Genomic DNA, 14,094 nt, shown 5'->3' with positions numbered 1-14,094 from the left:
AATAAAATAACAATTACAATAATTTAATTTGATTTTTTTCTAATAATATCCAATCATATTGATAGAGTATTAGAATTGACAACCGATAAAAATACGTGTTTTATTTGCTAATTATTTTTAATCACAAAACAAATAAAGAAAGAATAACAGAAATATAAATGATAATTTGTGTGAAAATCTAAAAAGAAGAAAGAAATTCATGAATGTAAAAAATATTTAAAATCTTTATTTTTCATCCTCTCTTCCATTGACAAATTTACATTATAAAAAAACTCGCGAATAAATTTAATGTATCGTTTCGTTTCATTTAGCTGGATGATGTAATTTAAATATTATATAAATTCATTAGATTATTTTATTTGATTGAAAAAAAAAAAGTCAAAATCTATAGGATTGATGACTTCCATTATAGTCTCAATTCAATCATTTTGAAAAAGAGAAATCTCATATTAAAGACCGGAATTTATCCATTTCATTATCTTATATAATTATTAGAATTTAAATTATTTAAAAGCATCTAAATTCGTATATTATCAAGTCATTTGGATCAATGAAATCCAAAATTCATGGATTTTACAAATTTATAATATATATATTCTATAAATTGTGAAATCAATGAAATTTTTACATTCTATTGTTTTGCTAAATAATATAATATATGAATAAAAAAATAATAGATTTAAATTACATTATTAATAAAAAAAAACAATGAATTGTGATTTTATTTTTTTCTCAACTAAATGAAAATTTATCTAACAAAAATGAAAGTATAAGATTATCGCATCATAAGTCAGAAATCCAATGTATGACTATAAATTTTACATTATGCATGGATAAAAGAGTTTAAGGTGGAATACTATTAATTAAATTGGTCTTAGCAGTGCCTGGGCTAAAGCTAAAATGACACTGGGCAACTTAATATTTATAGGCCAAAATTGTCGTGCAAACCTGGTTCTAGAATTCAGCCATTGCCGCTTCCTACTGTATCGTCTTCTCTCCTAAATCCTAATCTCTTTCTCTATCTACATAGATTTGGCCAGCGAAACCCCGCATTACATGGGGTCTATGCTCGGTGACTGGCCTTCTTTTGACCCTCAGAATTTTAGCCAGCTTCGACCTACTGATCCGGCCAATCCTTCGGTAAGTTTTATTCAACCCAATCCAATTTGCTTTTTTTTTTTTTTTTTCCTCTTTATTTTTAACTGCGATAACTATCTAGAGTTTTCATTTTATGTTTAATGAACCCTGGAACTCCTCTTAATTTATTTAGTGCTAGTCCTAAGAATTGAGTCGAGGTTTTGCTTTTGTTGTGTTCTTAATGGGATTTAAAAAAAAAAAAATTTTTATGATTTTTTTTATCCATTTTTAGATTTCCTTTCTGGGTTTTCTCTGTGTTATTAATGGTGGTCTGATTAGGAAATTGTTTGACGATTTCACTTAAGATGGCATTTGTACGATATGCGTCTTATGTAGAATATGGATTCATGAGATGGGATTATATATTGTGATGATAATGCTAGTGATGTTGTGACTGCAAATCAGTTCTTAAGTTGTTAGAAATTATCATGTTGTTATTGTTAGCTCTGTACAACGGGGATTAGGGCTTAACTAGATTGGATTATAGTTGGAAAGCAATCGATATTAAATGTAGGCAGAGTAAAATCATAGGCTGCAGCTATTCCAAATAATATACCGAGATGTTTTCTGTTTACATGTTGGTTTTGAAAAGATAGTGATGTGAAGTTTAAGCTGCCAATGTCCTGAAGCCACGAAACACATTATGCAGTTTATATGCTTCCCTGAATAGACTTTTAATGTCTTGAATCTCTCTCATTTCTATGATATGTAGCTATTCAGTGTCAAATGAGTAAATGCAATGTCTCGATCTTTCTGAGATCAACGCTATGCCATTGTTTATGTGCCACCTCCAGCTGTGCTTAATCATTTCGGTACAATCATTATCTGTTTATTTGATTAAAAACTAGAATTTGTTAGAGTCTAAACTTTTGAGCCACAGGAATAAAGAGATGTAGTGAAGAATGATGAATTAAGTTTAGTTTATGCATTCTACACCAAAAAGGATGACTAGATTGAAATTATTAAGCAGGATTTTGGAGAAAAGGTTGTGCTTTAGCAGCAAATATATATATTTAATGAAGTCAAGCATAAATGCTCCACCCATTATTTATTTGCTGCCCTCGTCCTATTTCTTCTTCTCCCAGTTTTTTTTATTCTGTTTTCTTGAACTATCTCTTGCTATATTTTCAGCTTTGTTCTGTGGTTTGATTTGTAATAACTATACAGAGGAAACATCTCCTGTCTAACATAAGAAGCATAAGCTTAATTCTTGATTTATGAACTGATAATCCGTTGACAATAAAATTCAAAAGTTTGATACATCATAGTTTCTTTTGGAATGTGAATGCTCTATATACATTGTTGATACTTGGAATCATGCTAAGACTCGTTTTGGCAGCTTCTCTGCTGAGGTGAAAAATCTTGTGTGATGCCTAAATAGGAAACTTGTAACATGAAACTTCTTGAAATAAAAACTGTAGAGAGGAAGAGCCATTGATATCAGAAGAGCAAAATGATTATTAGAATGCTGCCTTATATAAAGACACGCTGGTATGTACTTCTGCTGATGTAAGGATTAATTTTGAGAATGTCATTCTCTGCTCAGTATCAATGGTTACATAGCTTGGGTTGGTGGTGGTCATTAAAGTCGCTTCCCCAACAATTGGGAAACTCTCTGTTTGCAACTTGTTCAGACTTAAGATTTCCTATGATATTTCATTTCATAATTTTTGGCGACCAGAGTTTTCTGGTCAAGCTTGTGTTAGCTCTATGCTATGATCTACTACTTACAACCTCCAGGGGGAGGCTGGTGTCCTATTGGCGCTGTTCAAGTTCCACATCAAGTATTCAATTCAATATGATTGATTGTTTTTGGGACTGTATTTTATTAACTTTCTTGGTTGAAATGTTTCTCTATTTGTCAACATTAAGCATATGAGATTCTTCTCCTCAAATACTTAATTGTAATACTCTTTATGGGAATGACATTTATTTCCATCCTTTTATGGATCGCATTTATTTTTCATGTTGTGTGTAGAAAATGACTCCTGCTACTTATCATCCTACTCATAGCCGGACTCTTCCACCACCAGATCAAGGTAAGAAACAGAACTTTCCAATTTTCATCTCCATGATTCTTACAAATAGAAATATGGACATTTGGTTTGGCATGTGATGACGTTTGAATGTTGTTACTGATTTTAATTATGTGATGATATTAATTATGAGAATGTATTTCTGTTGCATCTCTCTTACGTGGGAGTATATGTATATCTATGTCAAATGCCATTTTCTTGCTGTGTTGTTTTCTTCCTATTAACTTCTTTCTATCATGCCATTGGTAGCATACAACTCTATACTGATATGGCAGTCTCTTTTGTCAGAAACATTATACAGCTACTGTAGCACCAAGCATGTTTATGCTATTCAGAGATGCTTCTTTTCCTCTTTTCCCTTTCTTAGACAAATAAAATAGTTTAAAAGATTGTGCAATTCTAGTGCAGAAAAAGTGCAAAAGGAATACCTTCTTGGGCTGAGAAAGTATTCTACAAGACCAAAATTAAACATAGATGAACAAATTCATGCAACGAAAATAGGGTGATCGAGTTAGATGACCATGCATGAGAAAAGATATGATTAAGCTCTCGCAGAATCTGGCCTACTTCCTCAAGACCCAAGTAGCACTCTGGAATGATCCAAGTTGCTTGAGCTTCGCTCGAGTTTGATCCGTTAAAAAGCTCATTTAAATAAATAAATAAATCATCATTGAACAAAACATTTGAGCACAATTATTTGTTGAAAATAATCTTGATCATTTTAAAGCTCAATTCAAAAGCTCCTGAACAACTTGAAAAATATGTTATTATGATTAATCTTGTAATAATTTTTCTAGACCTATTACTTTTTTCAATATTTCATAAAATCCTATTATAAATAGACATGAATAACATAAGGTACACGTTTTGAACACGCAAGGGTGGAGCTAGGAAAATTGTTTTGGGGGCCAAATGAAATCTTCTGAAATTTTGGGGGTTCAAATATAATTTTCTATATTTTAGAGAGTATGAGTTTGCTCATCATCCTTGATTGCACCCTGGATAGACCTTTATTATGAAAAGCTTGCGCTACAATAGTGGTGGTCTAGATTTCAAAAACTCGAGAGTTTGATAAGATGGATTTCCTAATTTTTATTTTTGTGATACAGTTTTCTGTTATTCAGTTAATCTAAATAATACTTCCTCATTTATGTCTCATTTGTCTGAAAATCATCTTTGCAGTGATATCTACTGAAGCCAAAAATATTCTTCTGAGAAACTTCTATGAGCGAGCTGAAGAGAGGGTTGGTAATTAATTTGTTATGTCACATATTTATCATTCACACATTAAACTGTTTTATCTGATGGCTACAGAGATTTCTTCTAGCTACTTATTTGCATTCTCTTTACAGTTGAGACCCAAGAGAGCTGCCTCTGAAAGTCTAATACCAGAGCATGGATGCAAGCAACCTAGGGCCTCCACCTCATGCTAAGCTTTGTCCGTGGGTCCAAAATGCTGGTTGTCGATGTAAATACGAGTTTGTGAAGTTGTCAACTGAAATGGATTTGCTTGTCCATTGCTATGAACTTTGAAGCCATACATGTAGATTTCTGTGTAGGAATCAGATTTATAGTTGGATGATCATATAACAAAGGGTGAGATGATTAACTATGCTTTACCTTGTTTTGACTTTTCTTCTTTTTTTGTTCTATGGATGGATTTTATGCTAGTTGCTATACAAATCTAATTCACAAAAGAGAGAGCATTTTGATAGTTGATGCACATAGATGCAAATCTATTACGTATTTCTAATGTTCATATTTATGGATGTTGATTATTTCATATTCTAATGTTGGTCAGAGAAAGTGGACGCCACTAACTCTTCATTCTGTAAAGAAACTTATATAATAAGAAACTTCAGAGTCTGGTATTTTGTAGATGGTGAAGTCATATGGCTGCCAAGATTGATCACTATAAATAAAAAACAGAGCTGGCTTTTGTTGACAAAACTCCAAAAAACTAGTTTGAATTCAACTCCAGAAATATATCAAAATTTTCATTTTTGTTTTGTCTTATTAAAAATTGGAATATAATGAATGTTGCATGTGACTATATATGTGTAGATTCCACTACTTAAATGCTAAAGATAATAAAATATTATAACTAATATCTGTATGTTGTTGACCTTGTAGGTGCAGCAGTCAAATCTTTCACCCCAAAACGCTAGCTGTCCGAGTTTGATCTTTTTTCTTATTTTAATTTCCATCCAACCTTAAGACTGATCAAGCTGTCCGACTATTTTTTATTTGATACAATTAATTGTTTTAGTAATTATTAAAATATAATTTATATTTTATAAATAATTATGCAAAAAAATTAAAAAATTAAAAAATTAATTTAAATGTCACTCTATCCGGAGTATAGAAACATATGAATGGAAAAGTAAAAAGAAAAAGAGTCAGGGATAAGGATAAAAAATAATCACTCAGCAATATGTGCTTGTACCATATGCATGGAGGGTTGTACATTATTAACCACCCCATTTTTAATTAAATCAGTAACCGGACAAAAAGACAGTCACTGCTTGCCGTGTGTACCACAATTTTAAGCATAAATAAACAGTCGCAAAAACAAAGACGCACAATAACAGAGCTTTCTCTGCAAAATAACTCAACGGCAATGGCCACTCACTTGTACACCTCTTATTCTCCAATCACTACCAACACCATCTCCGCTAGCAACAACAACAATAAGATTATTTCTATTCCTTTACTGTCTAGACATGGTAAAGCAATAGCCTCGCCTCTTTCTCTCAGAAGAACTACCTCACTTTCCATATCGGCAGTTGCAGGAACCACTGTTGTGCAGGTCGATGGACCCGCAACCTCCAGTAAAGGGCCAAAGTCTTTGCCTTTTAGAGTGGGTCATGGGTTCGATCTTCATCGGCTAGAGCCTGGTTACCCTTTGATCATTGGTGGGATTAATGTTCCGCACGATAGAGGCTGCGAAGCTCACTCTGATGGTACTTCTTTTAATTCTGATTTCATGTTTTTGTTTTCATTTCGAAATGAATCGATTATAATTCCATTTCAATTTTGGGAAGATTCAATATCTGGGTTTCGAATATTACTTTGTATAAGTTCAACCAATCAAAACTTAGTTTAATTTATTAATTTTTAAAAAATTGAAATGTAATTTTTGTTTGCAGGAGATGTGTTATTGCACTGTGTTGTGGATGCAATATTGGGTGCACTGGGGCTGCCTGATATTGGGCAGATATTCCCAGATTCTGATCCCAAGTGGAAAGGAGCACCATCATCTGTTTTTATCCAAGAAGCTGTGAGTTTTTTTTTTTTTCTTTTGTTCTGTTTGTAAAAATTGTCTTTTGGAACGAACACAGAATAGACAAACAACCTATTTTGGGATTGAATTGAGTTGCGCTGTTGTATGCTACCTGATTTTCAAATGAGATTAACTACCATTTCCTTTCGTGGATGCCAATACTCTTTCAGCGGAATTGGTTTTAGGGTATTTACTTCAACATAGGAAATCAAATGGTGCTTTATTAGCACAAATCTTTAGAAGTGTGGATTTCTGATTGATGATATAAATGAAACCGAGCTTGAAAATATTCAGTGATCTCTAGTTTAGATAATGGAGTTTAAGAGAAGGAATTGCTGAGGATTTGTTACACTTAGCCTTAGTGCAGTAGAATACCACCGTCTGTTGTCATCAAAGAAGCTGTTAATTCTTTTTATTGATGTGGTTATGGTTATCTGTAGTTCTTGATAGGTTCTCATTTGTTTTCTTGTTGGCTAACATATTTATCTTCTTTTGGTTGCATTTCATTTGGGGAACTTTGAAATGCAAGGTTAAGAGTTTAATTTTTCAGACAAAATTAACTTGAATGAGGTCAAAATGCATGGATTTTCCTTTATTGGTCAGATTGTGAATGTATGAAAAGTTGCTTGATGATGAATATAGGCCTAGTTTCAAACTTGCATAACACTAGTTGGTTGAGCAATGTTGCGTTGTCCTTCATTTGATCAATCTTGATTTAAACAATTTGAATTAAATCTCAAATTTAAAACTTTGGATTTCAAATTTCCTATTCAAACACAACATTATGTTTATGTACGTGCATTGAGTTGTGCTAAATTATTCACAAGCCAAGATCTGCTTCTTGGTATGCTTTGAGAAATTGATTATTCTAATTTTCATTCTTTCAACACTTGGAATTATATACCATATTTACGAACTTGATATTGAAGGTCATGGTAAACTGATATGATATTCTGTCTCATAGAAGAAAACGTTATCTTAAAGTTGAATACTAGTTGCACTGCCTTGAGAAACCAGATAATTAAACAAAGTTCCTGGTTGAAATGGCAAGGATAAATATTTTAAAATAGTGATATTTTCTGGTTGATGGTGCGGGAATGTATCTAGTTTGGATCAGAGAGTTCAGAATTCGTAACATGTGTAAGGATAATCTATAGGAGATCAGTTTGGGTCATTTATCTGGCCCTCTAAAGGTAAAACATACAGTCTATGCAGAAGCACATCACCATTTAGTGTAGTATTCGTCGGTGTTCATTAATTTTCTACCTCTGGTTAAGCTTTTCCATCAATGCAACAACATATGTTAGTGAAAATTCTTTGTAGTTAGGGCAAAACAACATACAACTTATATTTCTTCATCTAAACAATTTGCAATATGTTTCGTTGCAGGTGAGACTTATGCATGAGGCAGGCTATGACATTGGAAACTTAGATGCCACCTTGATTCTTCAAAGACCAAAACTGAGCCCACACAAGGAAGCTATCAGAGAAAATTTATGTAAACTGCTTGGAGCAGATCCTTCTGTCATAAATCTGAAAGCTAAAACTCATGAGAAGGTCGATAGCTTAGGCGAGAATAGAAGTATCGCAGCTCACACTGTCGTTCTTCTTATGAAGAAGTAGACGCGACCTTTAAAAACTCAGAATGATTTGAATGTACCCATTATACTTCATCACCACTGTTATTAGTTGTTTAGACAGATGAACATGTTGGTTCTTTTGATCTTTCGGTTGTATACTAGAATAATTTCGTAATTTCCTTTAGTAATGCGAGTTGGCTGCAAAGTCAGTTGCCATTCTTTCTGTATTATTGATATATGATGGTATCTGGAAGAATAGTATTACCATTACAATAATTCTTGCAATTTAAGGATGGTGATCAGTGAGGTCTCACCTGCTGGTTATAGCATGTTACTAGTTGGAATTTTTATTTTTAAAAAGTTGATTTAATGCTCTATGTTTGTTTTTTTTTTTTTATATGACAACTCTATTATATTTTATATGCTTTTTGGTTAATCAGCTAAAAAAGGGTAAAATAAAGAGCTGAAAGATATGTTTTTTATTTCAAAATTAATAAATTATCCCTTGGCTGCTGTTTTCTGCTGCTGTTCCCTCGTTTTATTTTTTAAACTTTTTAATTTAGTTTAACTCATCATTCTTTGATTTTAATACTTGATTTTTTTTTTTTAATTTGCAGCATTTTAGATCAATTTTCTATGATTTGTATTAGATACTTTTAACGTTTATTTGACAAGATTTTTTTCACATTTAGATTAAAAAAAATATAATTTTACCTATAGGGTTTATTGATTAGATTTATGGTGGAGTAAAGAAGATAAAAGAACCAAAAAGAAAAAATTATTCCTGACTTCATGTAGTTAGTGGGCTTTTAACCGGAAGAAATTAATATAAGGCTGCTAGGCCCAACCCAGAGCCCATGTTTTCAACTTGGTAATTATTCCAAAAGGAATAAACAAAGACTTTGGAACGAAACATAATTGTGACGAAGAAGAAGCTGTTTCTGCAAAATCAGTTTTTTCTGGTGGATGAATTTGAATTTGTTGGATGCGGAAAAAAAAAAAAAAACATTATGAGATGAACATGTTTATCATGTTTGAAATATGAAATGGAAATATATATAAAAAATTAATAGAAAAACCAGATGAAATTTTTATGGATAAGAAAGCTGAATGTTCATTTTCATCATCTATCTCTGACCTTAACGTTCAGTTCTGTGTTTGAATATAGTTGTTCTCTTAGTCATTGAAAGCCATAAGTTCAAATTGCACATTCTTCTTGTGTTATTCATTCCTTAATTTGTTACTTTAGATCATTCTATTTTCTGCCTAATCTTTTTTTTGTCCCTTTATTGAACATTTTTTGAATTTTGCTAAAAAATTTTAGATTGTTTCTTAGAATGTTAATCATACATGATAAACATAACTCTTTAACAAAAAAAATAAAACAAGGCTATAATAATAGCACATTTTTCTTGCCATATTCATTCATTTGTTATATTAAAAATTTTTTTTTTCTGGCTGCATACTTTTTTTAATACATCGTGTCTTGCACTTTGTAAAAAAAAAATGTGAACTTTTTTTTTATATTTTTTTAACTACTATCGATTCCAAACTGATTATATAATAAGCATAACTCTTCGCTGAAATATAAGACTGAGCAGCAAAATGTTCTTGTGAATCGTGACATTTTTCAATTTATCTAAATATAAAACTATAATAGCACATTGTTCTTGTTATATTCATTTATATGTCACTTTGTTATTTTTCTCTTTTTAGTACAAACATGTGTTAATACATTGAATATTTTGCATTTTGTTAAAAATTGTGGATCTTTTTTTTAATTTGAAGATGGGTAGAATGTCTTTTTCTACATTTATGTTCTAGTAATTTAAGATCTCAAATTATAAATGGACAAGCTTAATTAATTACATGGATTTTTCCCTAATAAGAAAAAATAAAAATTTTAAATTTGAATTATGAAGCTTTTTGTTTCTTAAAATATCTTTATAAATTTTGATTTTCCTAGAACTAGAAAACAATGAAATAATAAGAAAGTATATTTAAAAAAAAAAAATTCAGTGGATATTTGTAGAAAAATATACAGGTTTGAAGTTTTCAACTCTCCTTTTCTAATATTGTTTCCTGAGTTTTGACAATAGAAGTAAAAGGACAACTGCAAGTGGAAGATTAACAAATACTTCAAACTTGGTCGCCCTGAAGGCTTTCAACCATTCCTAGTCCAAACAAGACCAAGAAAAATCAAAATCTAACTTATATATATATATATATATAAAATACTTATTTTTACGCTTGTGTTGAAGGTGATAGTCGCAATTTTAAGTTTCAACTACGATTTTACAAGTAAAATTTATTTAAAAATACAATTCATTTTCATTTATTTAATCCTTGTATAAATTTATATTTGTACGTTATATGAAAAATTTACAGCACTCTTAAGTTTTATTTTGACTAATTAAACATTTAAACTTATAACTTGGATATATTTAATAATTTAATTCATAAAATTTTTCTATCGTACGTTTCAACTTGTTAAATTAAATAATTAAACACTCATCGGTCGTTGGAGAATATGAAATTTCAAAAGTTATAATAATCATATATTTACATATAAAAGACAAAATATGAAAATACTAAAAGATTATTATTGATAGTGTGCAGAGGTCAACAATATTATAATAATTCATAATTTTAGAGGACTCACTGTAAAATTTACAAGTGCTAGAAAATGTTTTACATAAGTATAGAGTAAAATTTAAATTTATATTCATATTAATTGAGCACCAACAGTCCAACACGTTAAAAAAATGGTTTGACAATTTTTTCTTCCTAACGCCACCATCAAATAGTCAAAAGCCATGTGGTTTTCAGTTTCACTATCAAAGGCCAACACGCAATAGACCAAATTAGCCTTTCAGTAAACATTTCACATCAAACTCATTATATTGCTTCACCGGTCAGAGAAAAGATAAAAAGAAATAATTGTCAAATCGTCCATTATTAAATATTCTTGTGTTTTAGCTAATCAACTGCAATTAATTAAAAAAACTATATTAATTGAATTTTTAAAAAAAAAAAATAATTTCAAACATCAATTTTGTAAGGCTAAGTGCTCTATTTCCAGAAATAGATTGGATAAAATTAATTAATAAGTTCTTTATATATGATATGTCTTAAAAATAAAAACTGATTTTCCTTAAAAAAAAGAGTAAATATTGGTCAATAAATGCATACCATACCTACGAAATAAAAGAACCAATTCTTAGTAAAAAAAAAAAAAATGGAAAAAATGTTTAAAATGTTTCAAAGTTTTATCCGTCTGACAAAAAAAAAAAAAAACGTTGTGGCACTCTTAAATTCAGTTTTTCAATAATTTCAAGCGTTTTTACACTTGAAATAATCTATTTTAAAGTTTTTGACTTTTATCTATAAAATATTGATTTGATATGCAGTTAGTGTAGCTTTTAGAATAATAATTTTATATTTTTAATTATTGAATAAATGTTTAATTGACTTAATTTTATAAGTTAAGGTGTTCAATAAATCAAGCAAATCTAATTTTATATATTGAAGTGCTCAATGGTTAAAGTAAAAATCGAGAATGTCGCAGTATTTTTTATAAAAAGGACAGTAGTAAATTTACATATTAAGCCAAAATTTATATATTGCATCAAGGAATTTTATTTTTTTAATTAAAGATTATCATATATTATCTTATTCATCAAAAATATAAAATTAAAGATGGAAGACAAACATTTCATTTCATCTCGTCAGACACAAAAATAGTAATCCTTATAATAATATAAGCTGTCTGATTCACTAATTTTCTAATTAAAATAAAAATTAAATGAATTAGCTCACCTAATAGCACTTTATAATCATTAACTAAAATATTAAAATTAGTAAAAAAATTTATTTTGACCGTTTACCGCTTGGTCCACTTCCACCAGTTGTAAACAATCACTCTTAGGTGAAATTTTATTATTCGTAAAAATACCAATCACAAATAATATTATCAATGATAATAGTTTTAGAATGGGAAACCTAGAAGTCAAACATTTATATCTTTTCTCCAGTCGTGTGTGCTTCAGAGATTGGACCGCTTCCTGTTTTGGTTACAAGACTCCCTAATTCATCAATCAATCTGATTTATAAAATGGGCCCACAACGTTGAAACTTGAATCTTTCTATACGTGGACCCGATTGTAGTTTGAGACTACTGTCTTACTTATTTTAATTTATTTTCTGATTTTACAATAAAATATAATTTAATTTTAGCAAGGTAGTCTCTGCGCACTTTCCAAATATAAATAGTTTAAAATTTTTATATTACGATTAATAAACAGTTAATTTTATTATATTATAATAAAATATTTATTAATTTGATTAAATTAGTATTTATCTCATATTATTAAAAATTAATGTGTTTAATGTATATCAAGGTAAAAATTTAAAAAGTTCATTAAAGTAGCGAAATTACAAGCTGAAAATTACTAGAAAAGTCAAATTTCTATCTCTAAAAGGAAAAGCAAAATATAAATTTCCATTTATCTTCTATAGCTTATTTTAAGAAAATTGTTTTGGGATTTCTTTTTATTTTTAGCTATACATTGAAGATGATACCTAAACAGACAAGTTTAATACAAGGAAGCATCCTTGAATTTGTGCAACAAGCAACTGTATCTCAAAAGCCATATATATTAATTCAAAAATACTATAATTATTAGAGACAAAAATAATGTCATATAAAAGGAAACTTTGTAATTATTATGTTTGGACATAAACCTTTCAAATTAAATAAAATATAAATAACAAAACAATATTTTATAATGTAAAATAAAATAATCTTTTATAATTTGCTTCACAGCTAATGCTTTGATGATAATAGTAGCAAAGGGGCTGGAATCTGATGTCATACGCACTACATGTCTTTTGTACAATACAAGGTATATTGAATTGAGTCTAAAAAAACTTACTTACTCCCGATATATAAATTCATGAGAATATTTTTAATAATTCAATAAAAAAAATAAAATAATAAATTAATTTTAAAAAATTATCTATACGAGTTGAAAATTGAGATAATTAAAATTGGTTATTTTAAAAAAAAATTAGCCTTTAGGACTTTGTGATTTGGATTGCCCTCGTTATGTTTTCATTAAATTAATGTGGTGTATGAGTGTGTATTTTTTTTTCTTTTTTTAATATTGAAGAGGAGAATCGAACCTCAATCTATTATTAAATCGTAATGCATTTCATCATTAAGTTATGTCTTATTGTGTGTATGAATGAGTTTATGCCGATAAGTATAAGTGTTATCAAACTTTAAATTTTCAAAACAAAGAATATTAATTTTAGGTGGTGGTGCACCTAAGGATGCAAAACGATTAGGGACAGCGTTTAAAATACTGAAAGTAATCTCCGACTTTGAAAAGGAAGCAAAGCCGCGTTATACAGCAAAATCACGAGGTTCAATTCACTTGGCGACCCAATTCAACTCCGAAGAGCAAGCAAGTTCAGAGAGAATGCAGTAAGACCACCTTCACTTAAACTTTTCCACTTAATACCAAAGCAGCCCATTATATTCATTTGTTCAATTTGGCATATATTCCCTTTTTATATTTTTCTATATTCATATGGCAAAAAAATCCCATAATGCCTAATAATTAGTTCATTTCTTGTAATTGTAGGATACTACCCTACCTTAAGATGCAATGTTAATTTTCTTTTTTGATGTCGGTATTATATACTCTCTCCGTCCCGAAAAATAGTCCATCTTTTTTTTTGGTTTGTTTCAAAATATAATTCACTTTCCTTTTTTACATTATATTTAATCTTTAAATTGTCTATTATATGTTTATTAAATTTTATCTTATTTTTAATAACTCTCCTTAATTTTTACTTGTTATTCTAATATAACAATTGTTCATTTATTATTTAAGATAGACATAATAGAAAAGTTATATGAATAAAATTGAAGAAAATATCATATAGTTTGATCAGTAAAAATTAAATCCAAGCAAGAAAGAGCTTTGCTGCATTTATATCTGTCTTTATCCGAGCAAGAGACAAAGGAATAAACATTAGACAAAGAAATAAA

At 29.6% G+C, this 14,094-nt stretch overlaps 2 protein-coding genes across 3 annotated transcripts; both read left to right on the top strand.

The window, feature by feature from the left end:
- The first annotated feature begins 902 nt into the window (after positions 1-902).
- On the top strand, positions 903-4,887 carry LOC105645750 (DET1 complexing ubiquitin ligase). Of its 2 annotated transcripts, none has more exons than XM_012231431.3 (4): positions 903-1,140; positions 3,116-3,176; positions 4,356-4,421; positions 4,526-4,887. In XM_012231431.3, exons 1-4 carry the CDS (start codon positions 1,057-1,059, stop codon positions 4,549-4,551), a joined length of 237 nt encoding a protein of 78 aa, XP_012086821.1. In that variant the 5' UTR covers positions 903-1,056; the 3' UTR covers positions 4,552-4,887. The 2 variants fall into 2 exon arrangements, with proteins under 2 accessions (XP_012086821.1, XP_012086820.1); XM_012231430.4 differs by having other exon boundaries at positions 905-1,140; positions 4,356-4,417.
- Positions 4,888-5,721: 834 nt separating this feature from the next.
- ISPF (isoprenoid F) lies at positions 5,722-8,252 on the top strand. Its single transcript, XM_012231432.3, has 3 exons — positions 5,722-6,136; positions 6,323-6,453; positions 7,846-8,252. The coding sequence occupies exons 1-3, from the start codon at positions 5,794-5,796 to the stop codon at positions 8,077-8,079; spliced, it is 708 nt and encodes a 235-aa protein (XP_012086822.3). The 5' UTR covers positions 5,722-5,793; the 3' UTR covers positions 8,080-8,252.
- Positions 8,253-14,094: the final 5,842 nt, after the last annotated feature.

This window comes from Jatropha curcas, chromosome 4 (genome assembly GCF_041381405.1).
Source record: "Jatropha curcas cultivar XTBG-Jc1 chromosome 4, XTBG_Jcur_1.0, whole genome shotgun sequence".
Taxonomy (NCBI): domain Eukaryota; kingdom Viridiplantae; phylum Streptophyta; class Magnoliopsida; order Malpighiales; family Euphorbiaceae; genus Jatropha; species Jatropha curcas.
This window is presented reverse-complemented; position numbering and strand designations above follow the sequence as displayed.

Excerpts from the sequence above, each read along its gene's own strand:
- LOC105645750 (XM_012231430.4), top strand. The coding sequence starts at position 1,057 with ATGGGGTCTATGCTCGGTGACTGGCCTTCTTTTGACCCTCAGAATTTT. Across the intron at positions 1,141-3,115 it reads CTGATCCGGCCAATCCTTCG|AAAATGACTCCTGCTACTTA; the intron begins GTAAGTTTTATT and ends TGTTGTGTGTAG. Across the intron at positions 4,418-4,525 it reads ATGAGCGAGCTGAAGAGAGG|TTGAGACCCAAGAGAGCTGC; the intron begins GTTGGTAATTAA and ends TTCTCTTTACAG.
- ISPF (XM_012231432.3), top strand. The coding sequence starts at position 5,794 with ATGGCCACTCACTTGTACACCTCTTATTCTCCAATCACTACCAACACC. Across the intron at positions 6,137-6,322 it reads CTGCGAAGCTCACTCTGATG|GAGATGTGTTATTGCACTGT; the intron begins GTACTTCTTTTA and ends TTTTGTTTGCAG. Across the intron at positions 6,454-7,845 it reads CTGTTTTTATCCAAGAAGCT|GTGAGACTTATGCATGAGGC; the intron begins GTGAGTTTTTTT and ends GTTTCGTTGCAG.